This window comes from Physeter macrocephalus, chromosome 14, assembly GCF_002837175.3.
Source record: "Physeter macrocephalus isolate SW-GA chromosome 14, ASM283717v5, whole genome shotgun sequence".
In the NCBI taxonomy this organism is placed as follows: Eukaryota; Metazoa; Chordata; class Mammalia; order Artiodactyla; family Physeteridae; genus Physeter; species Physeter macrocephalus.
The window spans coordinates 118,237,127-118,262,548 of record NC_041227.1 but is presented as its reverse complement, the minus strand read 5'-3'; the positions used below and the strand labels follow the sequence as shown (position 1 = coordinate 118,262,548).

The window sequence follows — 25,422 nt, the reverse complement described above, 5'->3', positions numbered from 1 at the left end:
AGCCTTCCTCCCTCCCCACCTCCAGTCAGTTCCCACTCCCCCCGCTCCCACCCGTCCGGTTCGGGCTGCCCTGCCGCCCGGCTAAGCTCCCGGGGCTTTCCGGGCCCGCGGACCCTACGCCCAGGACGATCCGGCCCGCGGACCCTGTCCCCTGTCTGGCTTCCTTCTGAGGCCTCGGGCGGGACGGGGAGGAGGATGGTGGAGAGGGGTCCTGAGTCCACACTGAGTCAGGGTCCGGGGAAAGGAGAGGGTGTCTGTGCCAGAGGGCAGCCCTCGCCCCCTCCGATCCCTCCCCCCAGCACCATGGGGGCTCAGGACTCCGATAGGGCCGGGATCCCAGGACCGCTCTGAGAATGGGGAGGCGGACTCAGGAGCAGGGGCCTAACGCGGAGACTCGGGGGCGCGGGTCGGGGCCCCTCCCCACACTTCCTCTAGGGCACGGTTCCCCGCCTGGGGTCACCGCCCCGTTCGCCGCCCCCTCGCACCTCCCCACGCCATCCTTGGCCCCGCCCTCTCCCTCCGGGTCCCTCCTTCCCTAACCCTCGTCCCTCCCTCTCTTCTTCCTCCCGACACCTCCTCCTCCCGACTCCCTCCCGGCGCTGCTAAGTTTCTTCGTTCGACACCGCGCACAGACCCCGGGCCCGGGCCCGGCCCCGCGACCATGCTGTGCGGCCGCTGGAGGAGCCGCCACCGGCGGCACGAGGAGCCCCCGATGCCGGCCCAGGTCGCAGCGCCCGTCGCGCTCCCGTCCCCGCCCGCACCCCAGGACGGCGGCAACAAGAGGCCCGGGCTGCGGGCGCTGAAGAAGATGGGTCAGTGAGCGGCTGGGGCGGCTCGGGGTGGGCGCGGACGGGCCCCGGGGGCGCAGCCTGGGAGGGTCGGGGTGTTCCGGCGAGCCGTTGGTGGGCTTCCCAATGGGGCTGTGGGGAGTCCGGCGAGGGATGGAAGGCCAGCACCGTTCCAGCGGGGGAGGGGAGGTCGCACCTGGGGTCACCCGAGGTTCTGGGGTCCGAGCGAGGCTCCCAGGATGGCTTTTGTTTCCCACCAGGAGGCGCCCTACCTTCGGGTCAGAAAGCCAGAGTTGCCTTCTCAGATTTGAGGGAAGTCAGTGGGGGAAATAGGAAAGTAACTGTGGTTTATCAAGCATCTCCCAGACACTGGCCAGCACTGGGTGGTTATGGATGTGGTGCCCTTCAATCTTCTTCACCTTCCTGAGAGGCAGGTGGTATAATCCCCATTTCACAGATGAGGAAACTGACTCAGAGAAAGTCAGGAATTTGTCTATGACCACACAGCTAATAGAGGGCAAAAGTTGGTATGTACCCCACACTGCCCCTGGCCCCCTCTCAGAACCAGGGCAAAGTGGGACTGACTGGGAGGTTGAGGGCTTGAACGAGGGGGTTTATTTGTGAGAGTATTTTATACAATGTAAAATACTGTAAAACTGAAGTGGTGTAGTAGAACTGTGGTCAGTAGAATAGTTAATGAGGTGGGGCTGAGGGAACAGAGGGCAGGGCTGCCCGAAGACCTGTGTGAATCTTGGAGCAAAAATCAGAGGTCCGGATAGCCGGTCTTACCTTCTCATTACCACTGTCCTCCAGCCCTTGTTCTTTTTTTTTTTTTTTAGGATTTTTAAAAATTTTTATTTATTTTATTTATTTATTTTTGGCTTCATTGGGTCTTCGTTGCTGTGCACAGGCTTTCTCTAGCTGCAGCGAGGGGGGCTTCTCTTTGTTGAGGTGCGCGGGCTTCTCATTGCAGTGGATCCTCTTGTTGCGGAGCATGGGCTCTGGGCGCGGGGGCTTCAGTTGTTGTGGCACGTGGGCTCAGTAGTTGTGGCTCTAGAGCGCAGGCTCAGTAGTTGTAGTGCACGGGTCCGCGGCATGTGGGATTTTCCCGGGCCAGGGCTCGAACCCGTGTCCCCGGCATCAGCAGGCGGATTCTCGACCACCGCGCCACCAGGGAAGCCCCACCCCCTGTTCTTCCTTCTACCTCCTCTCATTCATTTGACCTGAATTTATTTTTTATTTTTATTTTTATTTTTGACCTGAATTTATTGAGTGCTGTGTTCTGAGCACCGTGCCTGGCACTCTCCTTATGGAGACAGAAGACGTGGTCTCTGCCCTACCCTTCATCAATCACACATGCATTCCACAAACATTTATTGAGTGCCTATAGTATGCTCTGCCCTGGGGATTCAACAACGAACAAGGCAGACACAGTCCTGGCCCTCAGAGAGCTGAAGTACCAGCAGGATGTCAGACAATGAAGCAAAGAAACAAGGCTGTGAAGGAAGGACCAAGATGCTGGCGAGCCCTGGCTGCACCCTGGAGCTGGAGGGAGACTAGAGTGAGGCAAAAGGGGAGAGGCAGGTGGAGGCTGGGTCCTCAAGGCCCCTACTTATAAGGTCATGGACTTTCTCTGGAGGGCGACGGGAGCCCGGGAAAGGTCTCAGGCCGGAGGAGAGAGGCAGGAATTGTGTAGAGTAGGGGTGGGTTGGACGAAGGCAGGGGTGAAACAAGGAGACCCACAGGAAGGAGGTTGAGGAGTCAGCTGGGCAAGCTGTGTGTGTGCGGTGGGGACGGGGAGCTCAGAAGTGGGCCGGTACAGCCGAGATGGATTCCAGAACTACAGGGAGATGCACTCGGCTGGACTTTGCAGTTGGTGGGATCTGGAAGGTGTCTCTAATGGGTGGCAGCGTCATCATCCTGTGGTCTAAGGGGCAGTGGTGGTTTGGGGAGAGGTCGATGGCCATGGGGAGTTGAGGTGCCGCTGAGATAGTCAAGGGCTGGTGTTGGGCCAGAGAAGCAGCCCCAGGAGTCAGCTGCCTGCGGGGGTTATGGCTACCATGGGAGGGCTGAGGTGATGCTCCTGCAGACCTGCCTGCAGGCCCTGCAGACCTGCCTGCCTCCTCATTCCATACACTTTTGCTAAGCCCCGTCCGCATGCCAGGGCACAGTGTCAGGGCTGGGGCTACGGAGATGGAGAACACAGCACCTGGCCCTGGGGGAATGAACAGTCTCGTGCCAGGAGCCACTTGTAGACAAATAATTACAGCTGAGCCCGAGACTCATTATCCTTTGGCTGAGTAATGCTGAACGGGAGCTCCGGGCACCCTGTGACAGTGACACTCTTGGTAACTATGTGGGTGTCAGAATGCCATCTGGGCCACCCTTCCTCCCCACCGACTGCTGCACCGTCCTGTTGCGTGACTGCCTTCCGAGAGAGGAATGTCAAGTCCGTGGGGAATTCCCCTTCCCCAGGCCTCACCGAGTCCAGGAACAGGGTGGAGGCGAAACCCAGGTGTCCTGGGGCCCGACTGCCCTGTCCATAAAGGCCAAGTCCTAGGTCTACCACCCAGGTAGCTTCCACGATGACCCCTGCAGCTGCTGCCTCTCCTGAAATGACCCTCAGGGCTGTGCCTTGTCACCGCCTTCGCCACACCCCTTAGTCTAACAGAGGACAGATTTTCTTTCCGATCAGGTCAAGAGACTAGAGCAGGGAGTGGCTCAGAGTCAAAGGCGAAGAGGGGCCCAAGGAAAAGAAAGGGGGTCCATACTGGGGAAAACCGAGATGAGGCGGGACGGACAGCAGCCTCCGCGTTGAGTGGAAGTCATTTGTGGAGCCGAGGGTCCGTCCACTCGGCTCCCATCCCCAGGCTGGGCTGCTGGCCTGGCCTGCGCCAGGGAAGCCAGGGAACAGTTGAAGAGCCAGAAGAGGAGCCCGGTGAGCACCGGGGCAGGGCTGAGCTCGCAGTAGCCCAGATCCTACTTAATCCTCGGCCACCCCAGGGGAAGGTGCTGTCACTGTCCTCACAGATGAGAAGCTTGTGAAGTCACCGGCCCAAGGCCGCGCGACTAAGAGGCAGCGTCTGTCTGCCACCAGAGCCATCGTTTTCAATGAGGGCTCTTTTTAATAAGAAACAGCGTTTCTTTTTCTTTTAAAATTAATTAATTAATTTATTTATTTAGCGAGGGCTTTCCCCAGTTGCGGCGAGCGGGGGCCACTCTTCGTCGCGATGCGCGGGCCTCTCACTATCGTGGCCTCTCTTGTTGCGGAGCACAGGCTCCAGAAGCGCAGGCTCAGTAGTTGTGGCGCACGGGCCCAGTCGCTCCGCGGCATGTGGGATCCTCCCCGACCAGGGCTCGAACCCGTGTCCCCTGCGTTGGCAGGCGGACTCTCAACCACTGCGCCACCAGGGAAGCCCTCAATGAGGGCTCTTTATTGCTGAAATTAATGAATACTAATTAACACCTTTATAACACCGTGCGAGCGCTTTTCTCGTATTAGCTCGTTTAATGTCACAACCTTATGAGGTAGGTGGGACCATTAGCCTCATTTTACAAGTGAGGAAACTGAGGTTCAGAGAGGTTCGGTAACTCGCCCTGGATTCCAAGCTGGGAAGCAGCTAAGAGAGGATTTGAACCGAGGAAGTCTGGCCCAGAGTCCAAGCTCCTAACACAAATGAATGAATGAGTGATTTAAGCCTGGTGGGGAGGGGCCTGCTACACCCCTCCCCCACAGTGATTCTGCCAGCTGCCAGGGTTGTCCTCATAGGGCTGCCAAAAAAAAAATCAGTATGTCCCAAATTATGTAAATATTTGATACTAAAATATTATTTGTTGTTCATCTGAAATTCACATTTAACTGGGCATCCTGACTTTTGTCTGGCAGCCCTGTCTCCCCAGAGCCCGGAACTGTCCCTGTGCCCCTAATCCTCCCTGTGAGCAGAGCACTAAGTGGGCAGAATCTGTTCCCTTGCCCCGCCCCGCTCGGCACACACCGCCAGTGCCGCAGGGAAAGTGGGCTCTCCCGATGGCCTGCCCAGGGCGTCTCCTGCAGGGTGAGTGGGGCTGCCAGGGGCGAGGTTGGCAGGTGGGGCTGTCTTCAGAGCAGCCCCCGGTCTGGGTAGGTGCCTGGCCTGGGTGGTGGGAGGGGTGGGCAGCCCTCCTGGTCACGCCGGCATGTGCCAGGCAGGGCTGGGGGGCTGGCTCTGTCCTGCCTCCTGGCCCCCCTCACCTCTCCTCCTTCCTCAGCTCTGAGGAGCCCCGCTCCACGATCTCAGCCCCCAAACAGGCTTCACGCCTGGTCTGGCCCTGCGGAGAAGAGTGCTGCCACCTTTATTGCACTATGTCCACCCAGAGCGGGGGAAGCACCGCCTGCCTTTCTTGACTTTGTTGATGCTTCAAGGAATGTTATGGATTCTGGCACTGAGCTCCGCTAGGCTCTAGCCTTGGGTGTGGCAGCCAGCCAGGGCGAGGGGGACACGTTTGGTACCCGAGGTGCTGGGGCTACCTGCTGGCTTGAGGATTCCGGTGGGAAGGTGTTTGAGACCCCTCGCCGTTGCCTGTCCCCTCCCAGAGCCTCATGGCCTCAGTCACCGGGGAAAAGCTGCTCTTCCTCCCCTCCCCCCGTTGGCATGAAGCTATCGGCTGTCGCTGTTCCCTGCATGTCTCACATTCCTGCTGGAGTCCCGTGGGCCCTTCCTGAGTGTGCACTGGCGCACACACACACACACACACACACACACACACATACATACACCTTAGTTTCCACACCAAGCTGACCATCTCCCACCCACCAACCCCATACACACACACACACACACCTGATATGCACACACCACCCTACACACACCTTCACTCCTTACACACCCTGCTCTCTGCACACACGCCCCGTGACCTCACAGCACCCCCACCCCTGCCACCAGCCCACCCTGGCCTCTGCCCACCCCCTACACAGCCGCTGCATCCACTCCTGCCTTGGGCCACCCACACTGTTTTCAGCATACACAGCTAGTCCTCTCTGATCATAGTGGCCCATCTGTGAGAAAGGTGGGATTGAAGGGCCAGGGATAAACTTGGCCTCCCCACAGGCCCTTCCAGCTCTGCCAGTGAGGCAGATTCCTGCCCGCAGCCTTGGCCCCAGACCACACACAGCCCAAACCGCCAAGGTTGCAGGTGGTCACTGGGAAACTGTGGGGCTGCCCGTTCCTCACCACCTGGGGGCTGCGATAAGCGGCTCAGGGATGGTGTCTGGGCCCCAGCTGATGACACGGAGGAGCTGGGCTGGGCGGGAGAGGGGCCCAGCTGGAAGCCGTGGGACTGAGGAGCAGGGATGGGGCAGAGTACCCGGGTCGCTCTTCCCTCCCGGGTTTCCTTCTTTGTTATCATTTACTGTGAGCCCCCTGTGGGCGGGCCCCAGACGGAGAGCCCTGTGTGCTCCTTCAGTCACACAGAGCCCTTTGGGTGAGGCCCCCCAACTCTCAATGCACTCCAGCTGCCCCGTGACCCTGGACAAGTTCGTTAGCTGCTCTGTGCCTCTTTAACAGCTTTATTGAGAATTAATTCACATCCCATACCATTCGGCCATTTAAAGTGTACAGTGGTTTCTGGCATATTACATTATTCTTTTTTGGGGGGGGGCCGTGCTGTGTGGCATGCAGGATCTTAGTTCCTCCACCAGGGATCGAACCTGTGCCCAGTGCATTGAAAGCGTGGAGTCTTAACCACTGGACCACCACCGAAGTCCCTTAATTTTTAAAAATTGTGGTAAAATATATATAACATAAAATTGGCCATGGACACCATTCTGAAGTGGGTAATTCAGTGGCATTAATTACATTCACAATATTGTGCTATTTCTAAAACTTTCCCATTACCCTAAACAGAAACTCTGTAACCATTAGGACATAATTCACCATTCTTCCCTTTCCCCAGCCCCTGGTAACCTCTAATTTACTTTCTGTCTCTGAATTTTTTAAAATTGAGGTATAAGTGATATAAAATCTGTTTCTATGAATTTGACTGTTCTAGGTACCTCATGTAAATGGAATCGTACATCATTTGTCCTTTTGGGTCTGGCTTATTTCCCTTAGCATAATGTTTTCAAGGTTCATCCATGTAGCAGAGATTAGATTTCACTCCTCTTTATGGCTGAATAATACCCCACTGTATGCATAGACCACATTTTGCTTATTCATTCATTTGTTGATGGACACTTGGGTTGTTTCCACCTTTTGGTACTGTTTGTCCTCATTTTTTTTTTTTTTTTGTGGTACGCGGGCCTCTCACTGTTGTGGCCTCTCCCGTTGCGGAGCACAGGCTCCGGACGCACAGGCCCAGTGGCCATGGCTCACGGGCCCACCCGCTCCGCGGCATGTGGGATCTTCCCGGACCGGGGCACGAACCCGTGTCCCCCGCATCGGCAGGCGGACTTTCAACCACTGCGCCACCAGGGAAGCCCATGTCCTCATTTTTACTACTGATATTTCGTGATTGTTCCCCCACCTGCTGGGTTGAGGTGGCCATGGTGCTGGCCCAGCCCAGCTCCAGGTTCAAGGCAGAGATGGATAGATAGAGAATCCACGGAAACCACGGGAGGCAGGCAGCTTGCACCCCTGCTCCAAGCAGGTAGGAATGAGGTCGAGGAAACATCTGTGGGTTTGGATCTGGTGGGACCGATAAATGTTTACCGGGTGGCTAGGCAGAGGGCCAGGCCCCTATCGGCATCACTGCCCAGGGCCTGGGCCTGCCTCCTGACCTCACGCCCTTACCTCCCTTGGTCCTGCCCCTCCCATCTGACAGCTCAGCCCCCTCACTACCCCAGGGTTCAGAAGCTCAAGCAATGGAGAAATAGAGGCACCCACCCAGGGACTCAGCACCTGGCCCAGCCTGGCACTTCACCCTGATCCTGTGTGGCTTTTCCTCTGGCAGTGTGGTTGGAGGACAGTGTGATCCCGGGGCCTGTGCTAGTTGGGTGGGCAGAATGGAATGTCACCCCTTCCCCCAGCAGGCTCCTGGGGAGCTGGGGGTGAGGGCCAGGAGTAGGGGCCTCCTCAGCGTGGGAACCTGTCCCAGTGGGGGGCTGGTCGGGAGCTCAGGCTGCCTTTCTCCATGTCCTGTTTGCATCAGGCTCTGGACAAAAGAGGCCCTCAGTGACTCACCTCCATTTCCAGCCTTAGTCATGCACCAGCATCCCCCGCCCCCCCCCACCTCTGGCCTTGGCATCACAGGGCTGGCCCAGTCGGGGGAGGTGGCTGCAGCTGCAGAGCCTGGTTGTCATGGGGATGAGGAGTCCCCTTTCCCGTAGCTGAGGGGGTGGTGGAGGGGCGGGCTCAACCCTGGTGGCGCTGCAGGTGCCCCTGAATGCCCTGCCCCCCACTCTGTTGTTCCTCAGGATGAGAGAATGCGGAGGTTGCCTGGATGTGGGGAACCTGTGGGGATAGGGGCCTGAGGGTCTGGTGAGTCTCTTGGCCTGGCACATGCCAAGTTCCAGCTCTTTACCTGGAAGAAGGAGGGTTCCACCTCCCCTTCCTGGCTAGGTGGCACTGAGTGGGCATTGACCCTTCCAGAAGGCCACAGTCTAAACCCTGAGAGACCCCTTGGAGCCATTAGGGTCACAAATTGGCCCCAAGGGGGACCATAGCCTCTTAAGGATGGCAGGTTTCTCCTCCTGCCCCTGAGTCCATGATTCTCCATCAATAGTCCATCTCAAAGTCATAAGGTAGGTTTTTAAAGATACAGATGCCCAACCCCCAACCTGTACCTGCTGGATGAGAATCTCTGGGTCATGGGTTTTGCAACCTCCGCCAGGTGATTCTGATGCACAGCCGGAGTTGAGAAACCCTGACCCACAAGGCTGCTGCCCTGACATCTGGACAGATGGCTCAGGGCTGGGGCTAGAATGCACTTAGTCCCCAGCTGTCTGTCCATCTGCCTCCCCTTTCAGAAAACACTGGCTGCAAGCCTGGCTCTGGGACAAGCACTGAGGTGAGGATATCCCAGTGCTTGGGCTTATTAAGGTCCACTGAAATTACAGTTTAGGTGGAGTGATTTAATTAAAGTAAAAAGTGTTGCTGGTGGTCAGGGAAGGAGAACTCCTATTTGAGGACAAATCAGGAAAGACTTCCTGGAGGAGGTGGTCCTTGAAGGACCCCAGTGTGAGGAAGAGACAGGAGAAGGATCCTACAAAGGCTCCTAGAGAGAGTGAGAGGAAGCCCCAGGAATTCAGACTTGATTCCTCAGGTCAGGGTTTGCAGCTGGGCAAGCAGGGTCCCTGGGGCCACAAAGCCTAAGGCCAAACCCAGTATTGGGAGCTTGTTAAAATAAAGGGAGGAAGAGAGGCCCACCGTCTTGTTTCCTTTGGCCCACACCGTGGTGTTTTGGGGTTTTTTGTTTCAATTTGATTTAATTGCCAACATTGAAAAATCTGGAGGCATCACATATAAATCCAGATTCGGTTCTCTGGGAACTCTGGGCCTTCATCCACTCCTGGCTGCCTCCGTCCTTCCAATGGGTGTGGACCCTACAGTTTGTCTGGTTTCCACACGTTCTATTGTCCGCTGGCTCATAAACCTTTGGTTTTGACCCCTGCTGAGGCAGATCTGAGCAGGGTGTGGCCCTACCAGGATGGGCAGCATCTTGACTGAATTTTGGATTTTGTAGCAGCTACTATTGTGGTCTCCATTTTATGAATGGTGAACACGAGGCTTAGAGCAGTCACAGGGTAGTGCCACCAAGGCCGTGTAACTGGGAAGTGACAGAGCTGGTATTTGACTCCTCGGACCCTGCTCTTTCCTAGGTCCTCAAGCCCAGGGTGGTTGCAGGGAGTTGGGGAGGGAGGAGGATAGAAGGAGCAGAGGGGTCAGTGCAGTGGCCAAGGGCGAAGGTGCTGGAGCCTGACCTCCAGGGTCTGAAGCCTGCCCTGCCACCCCCCAGCCATGGAATTCTGGCAAGTTGCTAAAGCATCTCTGCACTTGTTTTCTCCTGTGTTAATACGTGAGGGGGGTCTGGCATGTAGTAGGTACTTTGTAAGCATTTTGTCTTATTAAGAAAGATGGACGCTGTGACCGGAGAGCACATGTGGGCTCAGGGGTTACACAGGGTTGTGACAAGGGGGATACCAAGTATCACAGGAGATCATGCTTTCAGCTGGGCCCCACCAGGGCATCTGGAGATCAGCCCCAGGCTGGCCAAGGCAGGACTGGGCCTGGCATGCTTGGTCTGAGACCCTGGAGCCAGAGTGACCTCTGCTGTCCTCCCTTGTCTTCGGGAAAGCAGAGGTGAGGAGCTTGGGTTGCAGCAAGAAAGATTTAGGTTAGATAGTGAGACTACCCTCTTGGTCAGGTTTTCGTGTCAAGGGAAAAGGCTGTTGATGGAAGATTCTAGGCTTGCAGGCTGGAGGCCGTGATGGAGGGGAGTGGCAGAAAGAGTGACCTTTAGCGAGGCCTGAGTCCCAGGCGCCGCCCTGAGCTCTGCTCTGCGAGCTCTGCTCTGAGGGCTTCCAGAGGAGGCTGTTTGATGTGGGGGGGCAGGCCTGTTACTGGCACCCGTCTCAGGGGGGCCTGGGTGGGACACACCAAGCACAGGCCTTGGGGCCCAAAAGCCTATAGCCAAAGCCAGTACTGGGGCCTGTTACAGGGAGAGGAAGAGCCGCCTGGGAGAGTTTGCAGAGGCCTGGGGAGGGAGGCCGAACCTCCCTGCTGGGAGGAGGGTGGAGGGAACCTGCAAGCAGGGCCGGCCAGGATGCCCATGGCCTCCCGCCCCCGCAGGCCTGACGGAGGACGAGGACGTGCGCGCCATGCTGCGGGGCTCCCGGCTCTGCAAGATCCGCTCGCGGACATGGCAAAAGGAGCGGCTGTACCGGCTGCAGGAGGACGGCCTGAGCGTGTGGTTCCAGCGGCGCATCCCGCGCGCGCCTTCGCAGCACATCTGTGAGCCGGGGCCCGGGCGGGTGTGGGCAGGCTGGGGACAGTGGAGGCCCGGCCCCGCCGCCCTGACCCGGCCGCGCGCGTCCCGTCCCTCTCCGCAGTCTTCGTGCAGCACATCGAGACTGTCCGCGAGGGCCACCAGTCCGAGGGACTGCGGCGCTTCGGGGGCGCCTTCGAGCCGGCGCGCTGCCTAACCATCGCCTTCAAGGGGCGTCGCAAGAACTTGGACCTGGCGGCGCCCACGGCCGAGGAGGCGCAGCGCTGGGTGCGCGGTCTGGCCAAGCTGCGCGCGCGCCTCGATGCCATGAGCCAGCGCGAGCGCCTCGACCAATATCCTCCCGGGGAGGGCGGAGGACCGCGTGGGGAGGGGGGCCGGCCGTGTGCCGGGAGGACCCTCAGGCCCAGGGGAGGCGTGGCTCCATCCTTAGGGACCCGCGGTTTGAGATAGAGCCCCTTGTCTTCAGAACTGAGGGTGGTGGACGGGGCATCCTGTCTCTGGGGAGCCCGGTCCCGTGGAGGACGTGCGGCTGGGGCACTCAGGGGGTCCACAGGCTGAGGGGAAAGCACAGCCCCCAAACCCGGGAGACCCCAGGGTGGGGGTGGGGATGGGGGTATGCCACACCTGTCAGTTACCTGTCGGCAGGGGGCTGGGCCCAGCCTGTTTCTAGTATTTCCTGAGCACCCACACCTGGATCCACTTCTATCTGCATCGAGCGGACTCCAACCAGGACAGTAAGATGAGCTTCAAGGAGATCAAGAACCTGCTCCGCATGGTCAACGTGGACATGAACGACATGTACGCCTACTGCCTCTTCAAGGTGGGCATCTGCCACCATTGTGACCTCTGCTGTCTGCCTTCCCCCAGCCATCTGAGTCATCAGTTCCCTCCCCGCTTCCCACCCGCCAGCTTTTGTGGAGAGTGGCCTCTCTCTGTAGAAAGGCCGCACCTGGGCCTAGGTACACTTTCAACCCAGTGAAGCCACTGGGCCAGGATGGGAGTGCTGGCCCAGAGCTCCTTTCCTCACCCTCAGGCAGAGCCCAGGTAGGGAGGACCTCAGGCTCATGGGTACACACAGGAGCGCACCCCCCTCCACTGTGGCATATGTGGCACCTCCACACGTGACCAGGTACACCCCACATGTGGGAGCACAGGCAGGGGCCCACAGAGGTGGGCTCTGCATCCGTGGCCCAGTTGGATCACGTGGAGACACCCGTGTGGATGTTGACTGTAACCCCAGGGGACAGGAGGGCCATTGGCACCAGTGCACCTGGGCCAACAGCGCCACTGAATCCTGTTATGTGTTGCTTATTGCCCCTGGGTGTGAACATGTGAGGCTGAGAACGGTAGCGTATACACACGGGAGGGGGGATTCTGGCACCGGGGCTCAGCCCTGCCCAGGGCTCACAGTTTTTCCTCCCACATCTTTTTTTTTTTTTTTTTTCTTGCGGTACGCGGGCCTCTCACTGTTCTGGCCTCTCCCGTCGCGGAGCACAGGCTCCGGACGCGCAGGCCCAGCGGCCACGGCTCGCGGGCCCAGCCGCTCCGCGGCACGTGGGATCCTCCCGGACCGGCGCACGAACCCGTGTCCCCCGCATCGGCAGGCGGACTCTCGACCACTGCGCCACCAGGGAAGCCCACCTTCCACATCTTGATTCTTGGAGTAGGTCATGGGGCAGAGGAACAGGCAATGAACCCAAGAGTCCTTTCTTAGAGTCCCAGCCCTGCGATTTAGCAGCTGTGTGAGTCTGAGTGAGACCCGGAGCCTGGCTAGCTTTCAGTTTCTCCACCTGTGAAACTGCGGACAGCGCCTCCTTCCCAGACATGGTGGATGACCGGTGTGTCAGCGCAGGCCAGCTCTCCCAGGGTGTCCTCCTCCTCTGAATCTCTCCCTCCTGCCCCCCAGGAGTGTGACCGCTCCAACAATGAGTGGCTGGAGGGGCCTGAGATCGAGGAGTTTCTGCGACGGCTGCTGAAACGCCCCGAGCTGGAGGAGATCTTCCATCGGTACTCGGGCGAGGACCGGGTGTTGAGCACCCCCGAGCTGCTGGAGTTCCTGGAGGACCAGGGTGAGGATGGCGCCACGCTGGCCCACGCCCAGCAGCTCATCCACACCTATGAGCTCAACGAGACAGGTGAGGGGTCTGACAGATGGGGCGGGGCCGACACGGCCCAGGGCTCGGCCTCTGACAGGTCCGGGTTCCCAGCTAAGCGGGCTCTGCTATTACAGGCTGTGGGCGCCATCTTGGGCAGGTTACCTTGCCTCTCTGAGACTCAGCTGCCACATCTGTGAAATGGCATAGTAATGTACCGTCCTCACAGGGTTGGGCTGAAATTAAATGGCATAACTTGGGAGTCCCCTGGTGGCCTACTGGTTAGGACTCCAGCCTTTCACTGCCGTGGCCCGGGTTCAATCCCTGGTCGGGAAAGAGATCCCGCAAGCCGCGAGGCGTGGCCAAAAAAAAAAAAAAAAAGGCAAAACTTACGTTCAACCCAGTGAAGCCACTGGGCCAGGATGGGAGTGCTGGCCCAGAGCTCCTTTCCTCACCCTCAGGCAGAGCCCAGGTAGGGAGGACCTCAGGCTCATGGGTACACACAGGAGCGCACCCCCCTCCACTGTGGCATATGTGGCACCTCCACACGTGACCAGGTACACCCCACATGTGGGAGCACAGGCAGGGGCCCACAGAGGTGGGCTCTGCATCCGTGGCCCAGTTGGATCACGTGGAGACACCCGTGTGGATGTTGACTGTAACCCCAGGGGACAGGAGGGCCATTGGCACCAGTGCACCTGGGCCAACAGCGCCACTGAATCCTGTTATGTGTTGCTTATTGCCCCTGGGTGTGAACATGTGAGGCTGAGAACGGTAGCGTATACACACGGGAGGGGGGATTCTGGCACCGGGGCTCAGCCCTGCCCAGGGCTCACAGTTTTTCCTCCCACATCTTTTTTTTTTTTTTTTTCTTGCGGTACGCGGGCCTCTCACTGTTCTGGCCTCTCCCGTCGCGGAGCACAGGCTCCGGACGCGCAGGCCCAGCGGCCACGGCTCGCGGGCCCAGCCGCTCCGCGGCACGTGGGATCCTCCCGGACCGGCGCACGAACCCGTGTCCCCCGCATCGGCAGGCGGACTCTCGACCACTGCGCCACCAGGGAAGCCCACCTTCCACATCTTGATTCTTGGAGTAGGTCATGGGGCAGAGGAACAGGCAATGAACCCAAGAGTCCTTTCTTAGAGTCCCAGCCCTGCGATTTAGCAGCTGTGTGAGTCTGAGTGAGACCCGGAGCCTGGCTAGCTTTCAGTTTCTCCACCTGTGAAACTGCGGACAGCGCCTCCTTCCCAGACATGGTGGATGACCGGTGTGTCAGCGCAGGCCAGCTCTCCCAGGGTGTCCTCCTCCTCTGAATCTCTCCCTCCTGCCCCCCAGGAGTGTGACCGCTCCAACAATGAGTGGCTGGAGGGGCCTGAGATCGAGGAGTTTCTGCGACGGCTGCTGAAACGCCCCGAGCTGGAGGAGATCTTCCATCGGTACTCGGGCGAGGACCGGGTGTTGAGCACCCCCGAGCTGCTGGAGTTCCTGGAGGACCAGGGTGAGGATGGCGCCACGCTGGCCCACGCCCAGCAGCTCATCCACACCTATGAGCTCAACGAGACAGGTGAGGGGTCTGACAGATGGGGCGGGGCCGACACGGCCCAGGGCTCGGCCTCTGACAGGTCCGGGTTCCCAGCTAAGCGGGCTCTGCTATTACAGGCTGTGGGCGCCATCTTGGGCAGGTTACCTTGCCTCTCTGAGACTCAGCTGCCACATCTGTGAAATGGCATAGTAATGTACCGTCCTCACAGGGTTGGGCTGAAATTAAATGGCATAACTTGGGAGTCCCCTGGTGGCCTACTGGTTAGGACTCCAGCCTTTCACTGCCGTGGCCCGGGTTCAATCCCTGGTCGGGAAAGAGATCCCACAAGCCGCGAGGCGTGGAAAAAAAAAAAAAAAAGGCATAACTTACGTAGAGTCCAGTCAGTAGACAGGTGCTCACTATTACTAAGTTGAGTGAGCTTTGAGGCATTTTAGGGCCAGACAAAGGGGTCCCCCGTGATGCTCTCTTCTGCCCATTCTTTCAGCCAAGCAGCACGAGCTGATGACTCTGGATGGCTTCATGATGTACCTGTTGTCGCCTGAGGGGGCTGCCCTGAACCCGGCCCACACGTGTGTGTTCCAGGACATGAACCAGCCCCTGGCGCACTACTTCATCTCCTCCTCCCATAATACCTACCTGACCGACTCTCAGATCGGTGGGCCCAGCAGCACCGAGGCCTATGTTAGGTACCATAGTAGGGGGGATGGTGGGAGTGAACATGTCTGGGAGCCAGTTTGGGGATGGACATGGGGCTCAACTCCCACCATGGGCTTCCTGGGGCCTACCTGGGGGCCTGTCCATTGCCCTGCTCTGTGCCACCCACATGACACCTTGCCCATCCATCCATCCATCTGTCCGCAGAGCCTTTGCCCAGGGATGCCGCTGTGTGGAGCTTGACTGCTGGGAGGGGCCAGGAGGGGAGCCGGTCATCTACCATGGCCACACCCTCACCTCCAAGATCCTCTTCCGAGATGTGATCCAGGCAGTGCGTGACCACGCCTTCACGGTGAGCCCTGGGACCCCCGCGCCCAGCCCCAGAGCCTTCCCCATGACATCAGCTGGTCTCGGTCCTTCCAGAAGAAACCCCTGGGACTTCCCTGGTGGTCCAGTGGTTAAGACTCTGTGCTTCCACTGCAGGGGGCACGGGTTCGATCCCTGGTCAGGGAACTAAGATCCTGCATGCCGCGTGCGGCGCGGCCAAAAAAACCCCAAAACAAAAAACCCCCCAAAACAAAAGAAACCCCTGCCCAGAGACTCACTTTCACCAAGTGCTGCTGGGACAACTGCCCAATGGGGTAGAATAAAGCTGGGTGAGAGGCTCCCTTCTCCCACCCTTATATTTAGTAAATGTATTAAAATCGTAAAACTTCCAGAAGAAAACCTTGTGGGTAGGGAAGGACATTTTAATCATGACTCGCAAAGAGAAAATTGTGAAAGAGAGGCTCAGTGTTGCACCTACATAAAATTGCAACTTCTGTCGAGCTATACTTAACCATCAACAAATGATGGGCTGGGACCAAAAGTGTGCAACCTAAACGACACCGTCAGTGTCATTAACAGATAAAGAGCATTTATAAAAGAAAAACATTCCTGCAGCCACCCTCAGCTCCCCAGACAGTCCACCCCTTCCCCGAGGCCCCGGATCTGACCTCTGCCCCTCCACGTACACACTGACCCCAGTGTGTCCCACATCCACTCACTCAGTCTCCCCCAGAGTGGGTTCTCCAGAGCCCTGCCTGTCCTGAAAGGGGTGGGGGCGCCGGGCATAGCAGGGGGCCTGGTGGGGGAGGGGTGAGTGACTGAGCTGCTGCCCCTCCCCCACAGCTGTCTCCGTACCCCGTCATCCTGTCCCTCGAGAACCACTGTGGGCTGGAGCAGCAGGCTGCCATGGCCCGTCACCTGCACACCATCCTAGGGGACATGCTGGTGACGCAGCTGCTGGACTCCCAGAACCCTGAAGAGCTGCCGTCCCCAGAGGTGATGCTCCCGGACCCCCAGTCTGGGTGGGGGGAGGGTCTGGCTTCGAGGTCCACCATCCACCTCCCTTGTTCAGGCCCCCTCCCCTCTCTCTGTCTTAACCTTCCTCCGCCTCTCCGTTCATCTGACATCTGCCACCCAGTGGTCTTGTCACTTGTCTGCCTTCCATTTTGACTAGACACTCCCCACCCTCTCACCTGGCATCGAAGGCCCTCTACGACCTGGCCCTGACCTCCCCGCTCTGCCTCCTGCCTACGGAGTCCCTGCAGGCTCGGCCATTCCCATCGCAAAGGCCTTGGTGGACACTGTCTCCTCCACCTGAAGCTCCCTTCCTAGCCATCTGTGCTCGCCAAGCGCCACCTGCTTAGAGCTCTGGCTCAGCGTAAAGGGCCTCTTCCTGTGGCCTTAACAACTTCCTCAGCTCTCTGGCCAGAAGTGGTCCTTCCTCCTTTCCTCCCAACCCCCAGAGCATTTTATCTGCCCCTTCAGGACATTTATCCTTTTTGGGCTCTTTGAGAAAACTCTCCTCCTACTCCCAATCCCAAATTATGCAAGGAAAGTAGATTCACCTTTGTGTGTGATTTGATTTTTTTTGTCAGTATGAAAATGACATACATATGGTAAAAGAAAAAATGGAGCCGCAGGAAAGCACACACAATGAAAAACGGATTTTCCTCCTCTCAGGCTCCCCCCTGTCCTATTTCTGAAGAAGTAACCATCTTCAACAGTGTCTTGTGTATCCTTCCAGAACTTTCCCATGCATATATATAGCTATGTACATAGCTATCTTCTCTTTCAAACGGTGCACAAAGAAGATCATGTGAACACATATTCTACCTGCGCTTCTTTCACATGAGATCTTTTTTGAAGAGAGCACCTTCTCTTTCAACCCTGAGCTGCCTCATTCGTTTTATTGGCTGCTGTGTAGTATGCTGATGCTTAGAGGGACCCCATTAGCCAGTCCCCTGTGGATGGGGCTGTTTCCCTCATAGGTTTCTTCCTATTAGAAACATCACTCATCTGTGGCTCCTTCGCTGCTTGAAGGGCCAGCCCCTCACAGGCTTAATTTTTCCGTGTTGGTCTCTACAGCAGCTGAAAGGCCGGGTCCTGGTGAAGGGGAAGAAGCTGCCAGCTGCTCGGAACGAGGACGGTCGAATTCTCTCAGACCGGGAGGAGGACAACGAAGACGAGGACGAGGAAGAGGAGGCGGGGGCCGCAGAGCAGAGGCGGCGGGTGAGTGGGCCCGGCTGGGCCAGCCCGGGCCGGGCAGGGGCTTCATGCCACTGTGGAGCTGGGGGGCAGGTGGCAGAGGGAAGGCAGGTGGGAGGACCGGGGGTCTGGAGTGGGCAGACCCGCGCTGAGGCTCATCTCCCAGGCCAAGCAGATCTCCCCGGAGCTGTCGGCCCTGGCCGTGTACTGCTGTGCCACCCGCCTGCGGCCCCTGAGCCCTGCCCCGGCCCCGCCCCAGCCCTGCCAGGTCAGCTCCCTCAGCGAGCGCAAGGCCAAGAAGCTCATCCGAGAGGCAGGTAGGAGCCAGGACGTCGGGCCTCTGGGGGACCTGCAGGCTCCCGGTGGGTGGTAGACGCTGAAGCTGATCTGGAAAGGAGTGCAGAAGGGCTTCGGGGGCAGCGAGAAGAGGGGCTCAGGGAATGAGTGCCCAGCCCCGGGCCAGGCGTACGTAGAGGGAAAAGGGCACAGGGAAGAGGGAGGCTGCTGTCTGCCTTCACCAGCTCACAGCCTCGTGGTGGGGCCAGACGTAGACGGATAGTCACGGTGCCGGGTGACCAGTCGGGCATGACAGGCACCACGGAGGCTGGGGAAGCCCAACAGGAGGGGCTGAGATCAGAGAAGGGTTCCCGAGCAGGTGATGGCTGAGGAGACACCTGACCGAAGGATGAGGAGGAAGCAGCCAGGTGAAGAGGGGGAGGGGACTTCAGACGGGAGGAGCAGGTTGTCCCAAGGCCTGGAGGCTTGAGGTACAGGAAGGGTTCCAGGAACCGGAGGCGTGGCTGGAGGAGTGCTTGTGCGATGAACCATGAAAGACAGGGGATGCCAGCCTGGGGCCAAGTGCCCCACCCACCGATTGGGGAACGTGGGGACTTGGGGTGGGAGGCAGTGCCAGGAGGCGGCGGGGGAGGGGGGGGAGGGTCCCTGCCCCTCTCTGGACTTCAGCAGCCTCCTCGTGAGGACTCCCGTCCCCTCATCAGAGAGAACAAGGAGCGGGGGCTGGGGAGCTGGGGATGGGAGTTCAGCCTCTGTTCCCGCCTTGTCTCTGGAGGTGGGGGAGGGGAGGTGACAGGCCCTGGCACCCGGTGAGCCACAGCCCAGGGGCTGTCACAGTCCTGCCCCAACTCTCCCTCAGGGAACAGCTTTATCAGGCACAATGCCTGCCAGCTGACCCGTGTCTACCCGCTGGGGCTGCGGATGAACTCCGCCAACTACAACCCCCAGGAGATGTGGAACTCGGGCTGTCAGCTGGGTGAGTGGGAGCAGCTGCGGGGGGGCGGGCGGGGGCCACGGAGGCCCAGCGGTGATGGGGCCACGCAGCTTTCCAGAAGGTGGAGAAATGAGTCTTGTTGATGCCGATTATTAAAAGACTGATCCACAAGGAAGGTGGGGAAACACAAAGCAGGCTCGTTCGTGTAAACGAGCCCGTGTACAATCTCAAAACTCTTTACGAAGGTGGAAATTAAAAACCTCTGCTCCCACGTGCCCCTCGCATACACATACACGCACCCCGGCAGTCCCCGCTCAGTCAGCGCTGACGAGCGCGTGCTCTGGAGGGACGCTGGGCAGCGCCAAAGGAGAGGAGCCTGGTGCCCTTGGGGGCAGGGAGGGGAACATCTGGCTTCCTTGGATCCTGGCTCTGGCCCCGCCCCGGGCCCAGCCCCACCCTCACCCTCCGGTTCCAGCCGTGGAGGCTGGGTCCCCTGGCTGCCGTGAAACCCCCCAGCCATGGCAGGGGTGGGATAGCACGACCCAGGCAGTGGGACCCTGGGCTCTCTCTAGAGAGAGCCGAGTCCTCGCCCCATGAGGTGTGGCTGGCGGGGAGGGCACTGAGACTCCCGAAACTGAGCAGTGAAGAGAGGGCCACTAAGAGCCCCTGCCCCGCCCTGCTGTGTCCACAGTGGCCCTGAACTTCCAGACTCCAGGTTATGAGATGGACCTCAATGCCGGGCGCTTCCTTATCAATGGGCAGTGCGGCTATGTCCTGAAACCTGCCTGCCTGCGGCAGCCTGACACAACCTTTGACCCCGAGTGTCCTGGACCCCCCAGAACGACTTTCACCATCCAGGTCAGCAGCCCGGACCACGCCCTGCCTGGGGTCCCTGTCTGCGGGGTGCCGGCCTGAGGATAGCAGAGGCCTGGGGACAGCTCGCACGAGGGCGGTCCGCCTCCGGGTCCTGAGCGGGAGGGCCGGTGCGAGCGCCGCGGGCCAGGCTGCAGCTCCCCTTCCTCCCCCGCAGGTGCTGACCGCGCAGCAGCTGCCCAAGCTGAACGCCGAGAAGCCAAACTCCATCGTGGACCCGCTGGTGCGCATCGAGATCCACGGGGTGCCCGCAGACTGTGCTTGCAAGGAGACCAACTACGTGCTCAACAACGGTGGGGGCCCTGCCTGGGCGAGCCGGGGGCAGACAGCGGGGCGCGGGGCAGGTGCAGGGCGGGCTCTTGACGGACAGGCCTGCGCCCTAGGCTTCAACCCCCGCTGGGGGCAGACCCTGCAGTTCCAGCTGCGGGTTCCGGAGCTGGTGCTGGTCCGGTTCGTGGTAGAAGATTACGACGCCACGTCCCCCAATGACTTCGTGGGCCAGTTTACACTGCCTCTCAGCAGCCTGAAGCAAGGTTGGTGGGGTTGACGGGGGGTGTGGAAAGAGAAGGGGGGCCGGGCCTCCAAGACCCTGCTCACCCGGGCTGCCCACTCCCTCCGAGAGCCTGGCCCTGCGGGGCGGTGGGCAGAGAAGCTGACACCGGGCTACCCTCCCGGCAGGATACCGCCACATCCACCTGCTTTCCAAGGACGGGGCCTCACTGTCACCAGCCACCCTCTTTGTCCACATCTGCATCCAGCGCTCCTGACGGCACAGCTGAGCCACCCTGGGTTCTGCAGGTGCCATTCTGCAGCCCTCAGCGGAGGCCCCCTCCTCCTCTGGAGTGGAGGGGTGACGGAGGGCCAGCCCTCCAGCCTCCCACTTAGCCTGCCCGCCAGGCTCTGTTCTCAACTGGGTGCTGAGGGCCGCCTCGGCCCCTCCTGAAGAACAGGCAGTTGATCTTTTCCCTGGGCCGTGAGATGCCCCCGGCTCCTCGGGTGCTCAGCCCACCTGGTCGTCGTGGCCTCTGAAGAGCCAGGCCTGTTGCTGCCAGGGGACTTGGGGAGCAGGACACGTGAGCCCTCGGCCACTCTCTGCCCCGTCCCAGCCTCCTTCCCACAGGGAGTCCAGCCACCCCCCCCTTGCCCCCTCCCCAGGCGTTAGCCACCCCCTAAGGCCCTCCTTCCCCCTCCAGGCTTTCTGGGCTCCTCCCTCCAGCTCTGGAACCTGAGCGCTGCTCCCTTGTTAAAGCAAGCAGGGAGAGGGAGGCTCAGCCCTGGGGAAACCTAGGAGGAGATTTTTAACTTGTCTTAGAAGAGCCCTGGAGAGGACAGCAGAACAAAATAAAGAAGCAAGTTTGTTTTACCATTGCCACCCCCTGAGCACCTCTGAGGCCACACCCACAGGCCTACGAGGAGGGACGGGACAGAGGGAGCGTCCTTTGGGCCTCTTGCCGCATCTGGGCTCCCTGTCTAAGACAGCCAGGGGTGCTGGAGGAGCTGCCGCAGCTCAGAATAGCCCTGACCCTTCCTCTTGGCTCAGAGCTGCTGCCAGCATCACAAGACTGTGAGGACAGCAGTTCACAAAGCCACCCCCACAGCACGTACACCAGGGACCTTGGACGGGGAGGGGGCAGGTAGGTGGGCTTCTGCCAGCGCAGGATTGTTACGGCCCTCAAGGGGGCGGGGACAGGCCTCTGAGGGACTCCAGACAGAGTTCCCCTTTCCAGGCTCAGCTGGGTTCGAGGCCCCTGTCTGCTCAGTAGACGAATCCCAGAGACCTGGAGCTCTCCTTCCACCAGCCAACCAGCCTTCTAGACAAAGGCCTGGAAAGCAGCGGGCCGCCCCGGGCCCCCCTAGAGATGCTGGGAGAGCGTGCCCGGACACCAGAAGGCAGAATCCAGAGGAAACCTATCAGAAACGTGACTTTCTGGGATTAAGTGTGGAGCCCTGGCATCTGGGGTTCCCTCAAGCAACAGCACCAACACTGAACAAGGGCTGAGCTTGATGGCAGTTCCCGGAGGGTGGCCTGGGGCAGGGGCTGGGCTGGGCTGGGCTGTCTCCAGCTTCCCGCCATGACCTGATGCAGGAAGTGACAGCCTCACCCTGCTCTCGGTTTACACCGAGAGGGGCATTTGGTTCTGATGAATTAGTGTGTCTGAAAGAAGACAGACTCTGAAGGGGCCCAGATGCCCTCCCGTCCAGGAACCATGAAGGAATGGGCTGGGCGGCCTTGGTACACAGCACTCACGGCTGTCAGGAGAGGCAGGCGGCCAAACTGCAGCCCCACGGTTGGGGGCACGGTGAGGCCAGGTCCAGTGCTGGGGTGTGAAGGGCAACTGAGAGTCGTCCGGTCCCCGCAGGGCCTGGGCTGGGGCTCCTGTCGGGTGAACACGGGCGCCCTGGCTGAGCCCCCCACCCGGCTTCTCGTCTCTGGTTTGGTGCAGCAGAGGAAGGGTTTACTGCTAGGAGAAGAGCCCGAAGGCTGGGAAGGTGGCCTTCAAAGGGCGAGAGTCTTTAAGGCAAAAACCCTGCCAGGAACCGATTATGGGAGCTGGGGGCAAAGAAGAAACACAGCTGGTAATTCTGGAGACCCCCGGGTGGAGACCACCCACAGGGCTGTGCGCTCCCAGCCCAAACCTAAGACGGGAACGAAGGCCCGAAGGCCCGCTTTCAGGAGCTGGAGTCAACTGGTCCGGGGCTGTGGAGAGACATAAGGTGGGGGTCTAGGAGGACTGGGAAAAGGCCTCACGGATGATCCCAGGGGCAGATCCTGTGTCCTCTCAGGGTGCCGCTCAGGGCCCAGCTTCCCTGGGAAGGGGCTCGGAGGCACCAGCCATGGGGGGAATAGATGAAAAGGTCCAGAGGAGGAGAAGAGGGGGTGGGCGGGGGGACACATACGACACACAGGAAGTCTAGATGCGGTTTCTCAGGCCCGTCCTGGGAACCTTCCTGGTTCAGTGGGACCTGCCGGCCTGCAGCATTAAAAGCACCCCCGGTGTCTCAACAGAACCACCCGGCCCCTGGCCCGCAAGGGGAGGTGTGACATCTGGACAAGTGGGAGGGGCGGTGCCTGCGCCCGCCGTCAGAGGAGCCACGCTGACCCGGACCAAGGGTGCTGGCGCAGGGCCCGGCTGCTCCTCTTACACAGAGGAACCTGAGTCAGTACCGGCTCCTTGCTGGCGGGTGGGAGAGGTTAGGGACAAAGAGCCAAGCTGGCCCTGAAAGGGCAGCCTTGCCAAAGGAAGGTGTTCAGAAGTTGCCCGGTGCTGTGGTCACGAGGGCCTTCCCTGCAGAGCGAGAGGGCTCCAGCCCAGGCCGGGGGCTGCATCGGTTCCACTGCCACCTGCTGACCAGAGGAATACAGGAGGGCGGGAGGGTTTTGTTCAGCTGCTTCCTTTATTAGAAACAAGTGAGATGTACCAAGCAGAACAACAATGCATTTGGCATTTCTCCCCCCACCCCGGAAATGGATGCCCCTCCCAAAGCCTGGAGAAAAGCCAAGACAGAAAGGTGAAGCTTCCCACTTCCCTGTTCCTGGATGTGGCACCCTGCCGGCAGGCAGTCAATATTTTTGCACTGAATTGAGTACAATTCCCCGCCCCCCCCCCCCCCCCCCACCCCGGCGTCCCTAGGGACGGTCTGTTTGCCGGCCTGCCGTCACCTTGCAGTAGTAAACCACAGCCCTGGCTCTCCTCTGGTTCCGGGGCAGGTGGGCCAGGCCTCAAGAAGGCTGCCCCTGGGTGAGGAGGCACCGGCCAGAAATATGCTCCTGCCCCCCACCCCCCACCCCAGCCTGGCACCACCCTCTCCCGGGCTGTAGCTCCGTGAAGCTATCCAGGCCTTCGGGTCATCTTTGGGCAAAGAATTCAAAACACCCACCCTGGGCTTCAGCAAGCATGTGACGGCAGTTAGAAGGGAGCTGCAGGCAAGGCCTGAAATTTTCCATAAACCTAGGTGTTGAAGTGGCTCGGTGCGGGCCGGCCTTCAAACCAGACGTCTGCGTCTTCGGAAGCGGGCACGCGTGGGGGAAACAAGCCCTGTGTAGCTGACCTCAGTCCACAGCTGAGGCCTCCTTTCTCCCCAGCTCTCTCCTTACAGAGACAGGAGGCCGTGGGAATGTGCCACAGGGTCAGGGGTCAAATGCAGAGTCAGTCCAAAGGCAGGAGTAAACATCTGGAACATGGAGTCTGAGAGCCCAGCGCTGGAGGCAGAGGGCAAGGGCCACAACCGGGAAGCCCACCAAGAGCAGCTGCCCAAGGCAGGTCCCCACGGATGAGTATAGAGGCCCCGGGGCCCTTCCCTCGTTGGGTTCAAGCCAGCCACGGGACCACCATCCTGCAAGGCCCCAAACCCCAAGCACTGGTTCTCTCTGAGCTCTCTGACCTGAAGTCCTGGAAGGAGTTGAGTGAAGAACCCAGGGACTGTTTGGGCAAAAGGAGACTAACAGCAGCCACCGAGCCGACTCCTGCAGACCTGGGCGGCGGCGCTGAAGGCGGCAGGGTCCCTACCAGGAGACAACGGCACAGTCCAAGGAGCAGTCGCAGGCTTCTGGAGGGAGACACTGGGACCTCTCCAGGAAATCTGTTTCTTCCGGCGCAGGCACAGGCCTCACAGTTTCCATTCCATGACTTCAGTCACCAAGGCAAAGCTCACTCCCGGCGCTGTCGTGCACCTCAAATTTCAGAGGCAGCTCAGGCTGGGACCTGGCCCCGAGCTGACCAGGCGTGTGACGGGGAGCTTTTCCAAGTTCCAGGTCCTGCCCAAGGTAGGAGAGTTGGGCACTCTGTTCTTTAACATCCTTAGAAGCCTGCACAGGGCAGGCTGCTCTGGGCCTTGGGGTGCTGCGTGTCCGATGGCTGTGGGGCAAGCCCTGCCTCTCCGACTCCCACCGTCCGTGGAATGCAGTGCACACCTTGCTAAGAACAGCAGCTTCTTTGGTCTGGGCATCTCAGAGTCAAGGAGTCAAAGGTCAGCCACGATCAGTGCCTGCAGTTTGCAGCACAGGGACGACAAGGAGAAGGGAGGCCCCCAGAGGCCTCTGATGAAAAGCCAATCAGTGGAGTTGCTGGCTCCAGCAGCCGTCTGCGGGAAGCTGGCGGCACCGCTGCGTGTGCAGGGGCAGAACAGCCCCATCCCAAGCACGCGATTCCCTCCAGCTCTGGGGACCCTGCAGGATCAGCCTCTGGCATACCTCACCAAAACCCACAGCCTGCAACACAGCTCTACGGGCCCGCGGGCTGAGGCTTCCTTCCCTCTACAAGCAGCTGAGAGGTGAAAGCGGCCAGGAAGCCCCCCACCCCCCACCGTTTACCTCCTCCTAGAGCAAAAGTTACATCCAAGCCTGCACATGGGTTGCTGCTAATTCAGAGCCCAATCCTCCCCAGGCCACTTGGCTGAGCACAGCTGAGGAGTGCCTACACGACAGCCACGCGACCAGAGGCTCCACTATTCTGGGGGCCACCGGCAGCATCAGCAACCATCACCACCACCACAAAAATCCACAAAACGTCATCAGTGAAAATCAGACTCAGACAACGACAACAGGAAATCATTTCTGTCGCCAAGTCCAGGTCGGCGTCTAACCGCCGCTCCTTGCCGCTACTCGCAGGCTGTGTGTCTTGGAAAGGAGCGTGAGAGATGGCTAAGGGGTCGGAAGGCACAGGCCAAGGGTTGGTGGCTGGAGGTCTGGGTATCGTGGGCCCCACGCCATCCTTGCCCAACCACCCTGGGGGCATCAGGGTCCTCCTGGCTCTTTGCTCTAAGACGAGCTAAGCAGGATTTGCGCTGACGTG

General features: G+C 59.6%; 1 protein-coding gene across 1 annotated transcript; it reads left to right on the top strand.

Annotated features, from left to right (window-relative positions):
• The first annotated feature begins 255 nt into the window (after positions 1–255).
• On the top strand, positions 256–22,466 carry PLCD3 (phospholipase C delta 3). The gene is made up of 15 exons (XM_024130055.3): positions 256–812; positions 10,553–10,714; positions 10,813–11,041; positions 11,400–11,529; positions 12,616–12,844; positions 14,828–15,029; positions 15,205–15,349; positions 16,168–16,320; positions 17,410–17,553; positions 17,696–17,846; positions 18,683–18,799; positions 19,449–19,615; positions 19,788–19,923; positions 20,014–20,163; positions 20,309–22,466. Exons 1-15 carry the CDS (start codon positions 662–664, stop codon positions 20,395–20,397), a joined length of 2,355 nt encoding a protein of 784 aa, XP_023985823.1. The 5' UTR covers positions 256–661; the 3' UTR covers positions 20,398–22,466.
• The last annotated feature ends 2,956 nt before the right edge of the window (positions 22,467–25,422 follow it).

What these genes read in the sequence shown, in the direction of transcription:
- PLCD3 (XM_024130055.3), top strand. Translation starts at nt 662, where the DNA reads ATGCTGTGCGGCCGCTGGAGGAGCCGCCACCGGCGGCACGAGGAGCCC. An exon ending in CGCGCCTTCGCAGCACATCT is followed by an intron (nt 10,715 to 10,812) that starts GTGAGCCGGGGC and finishes CCCTCTCCGCAG; the next exon opens with TCTTCGTGCAGCACATCGAG. An exon ending in CTATGAGCTCAACGAGACAG is followed by an intron (nt 12,845 to 14,827) that starts GTGAGGGGTCTG and finishes CCATTCTTTCAG; the next exon opens with CCAAGCAGCACGAGCTGATG.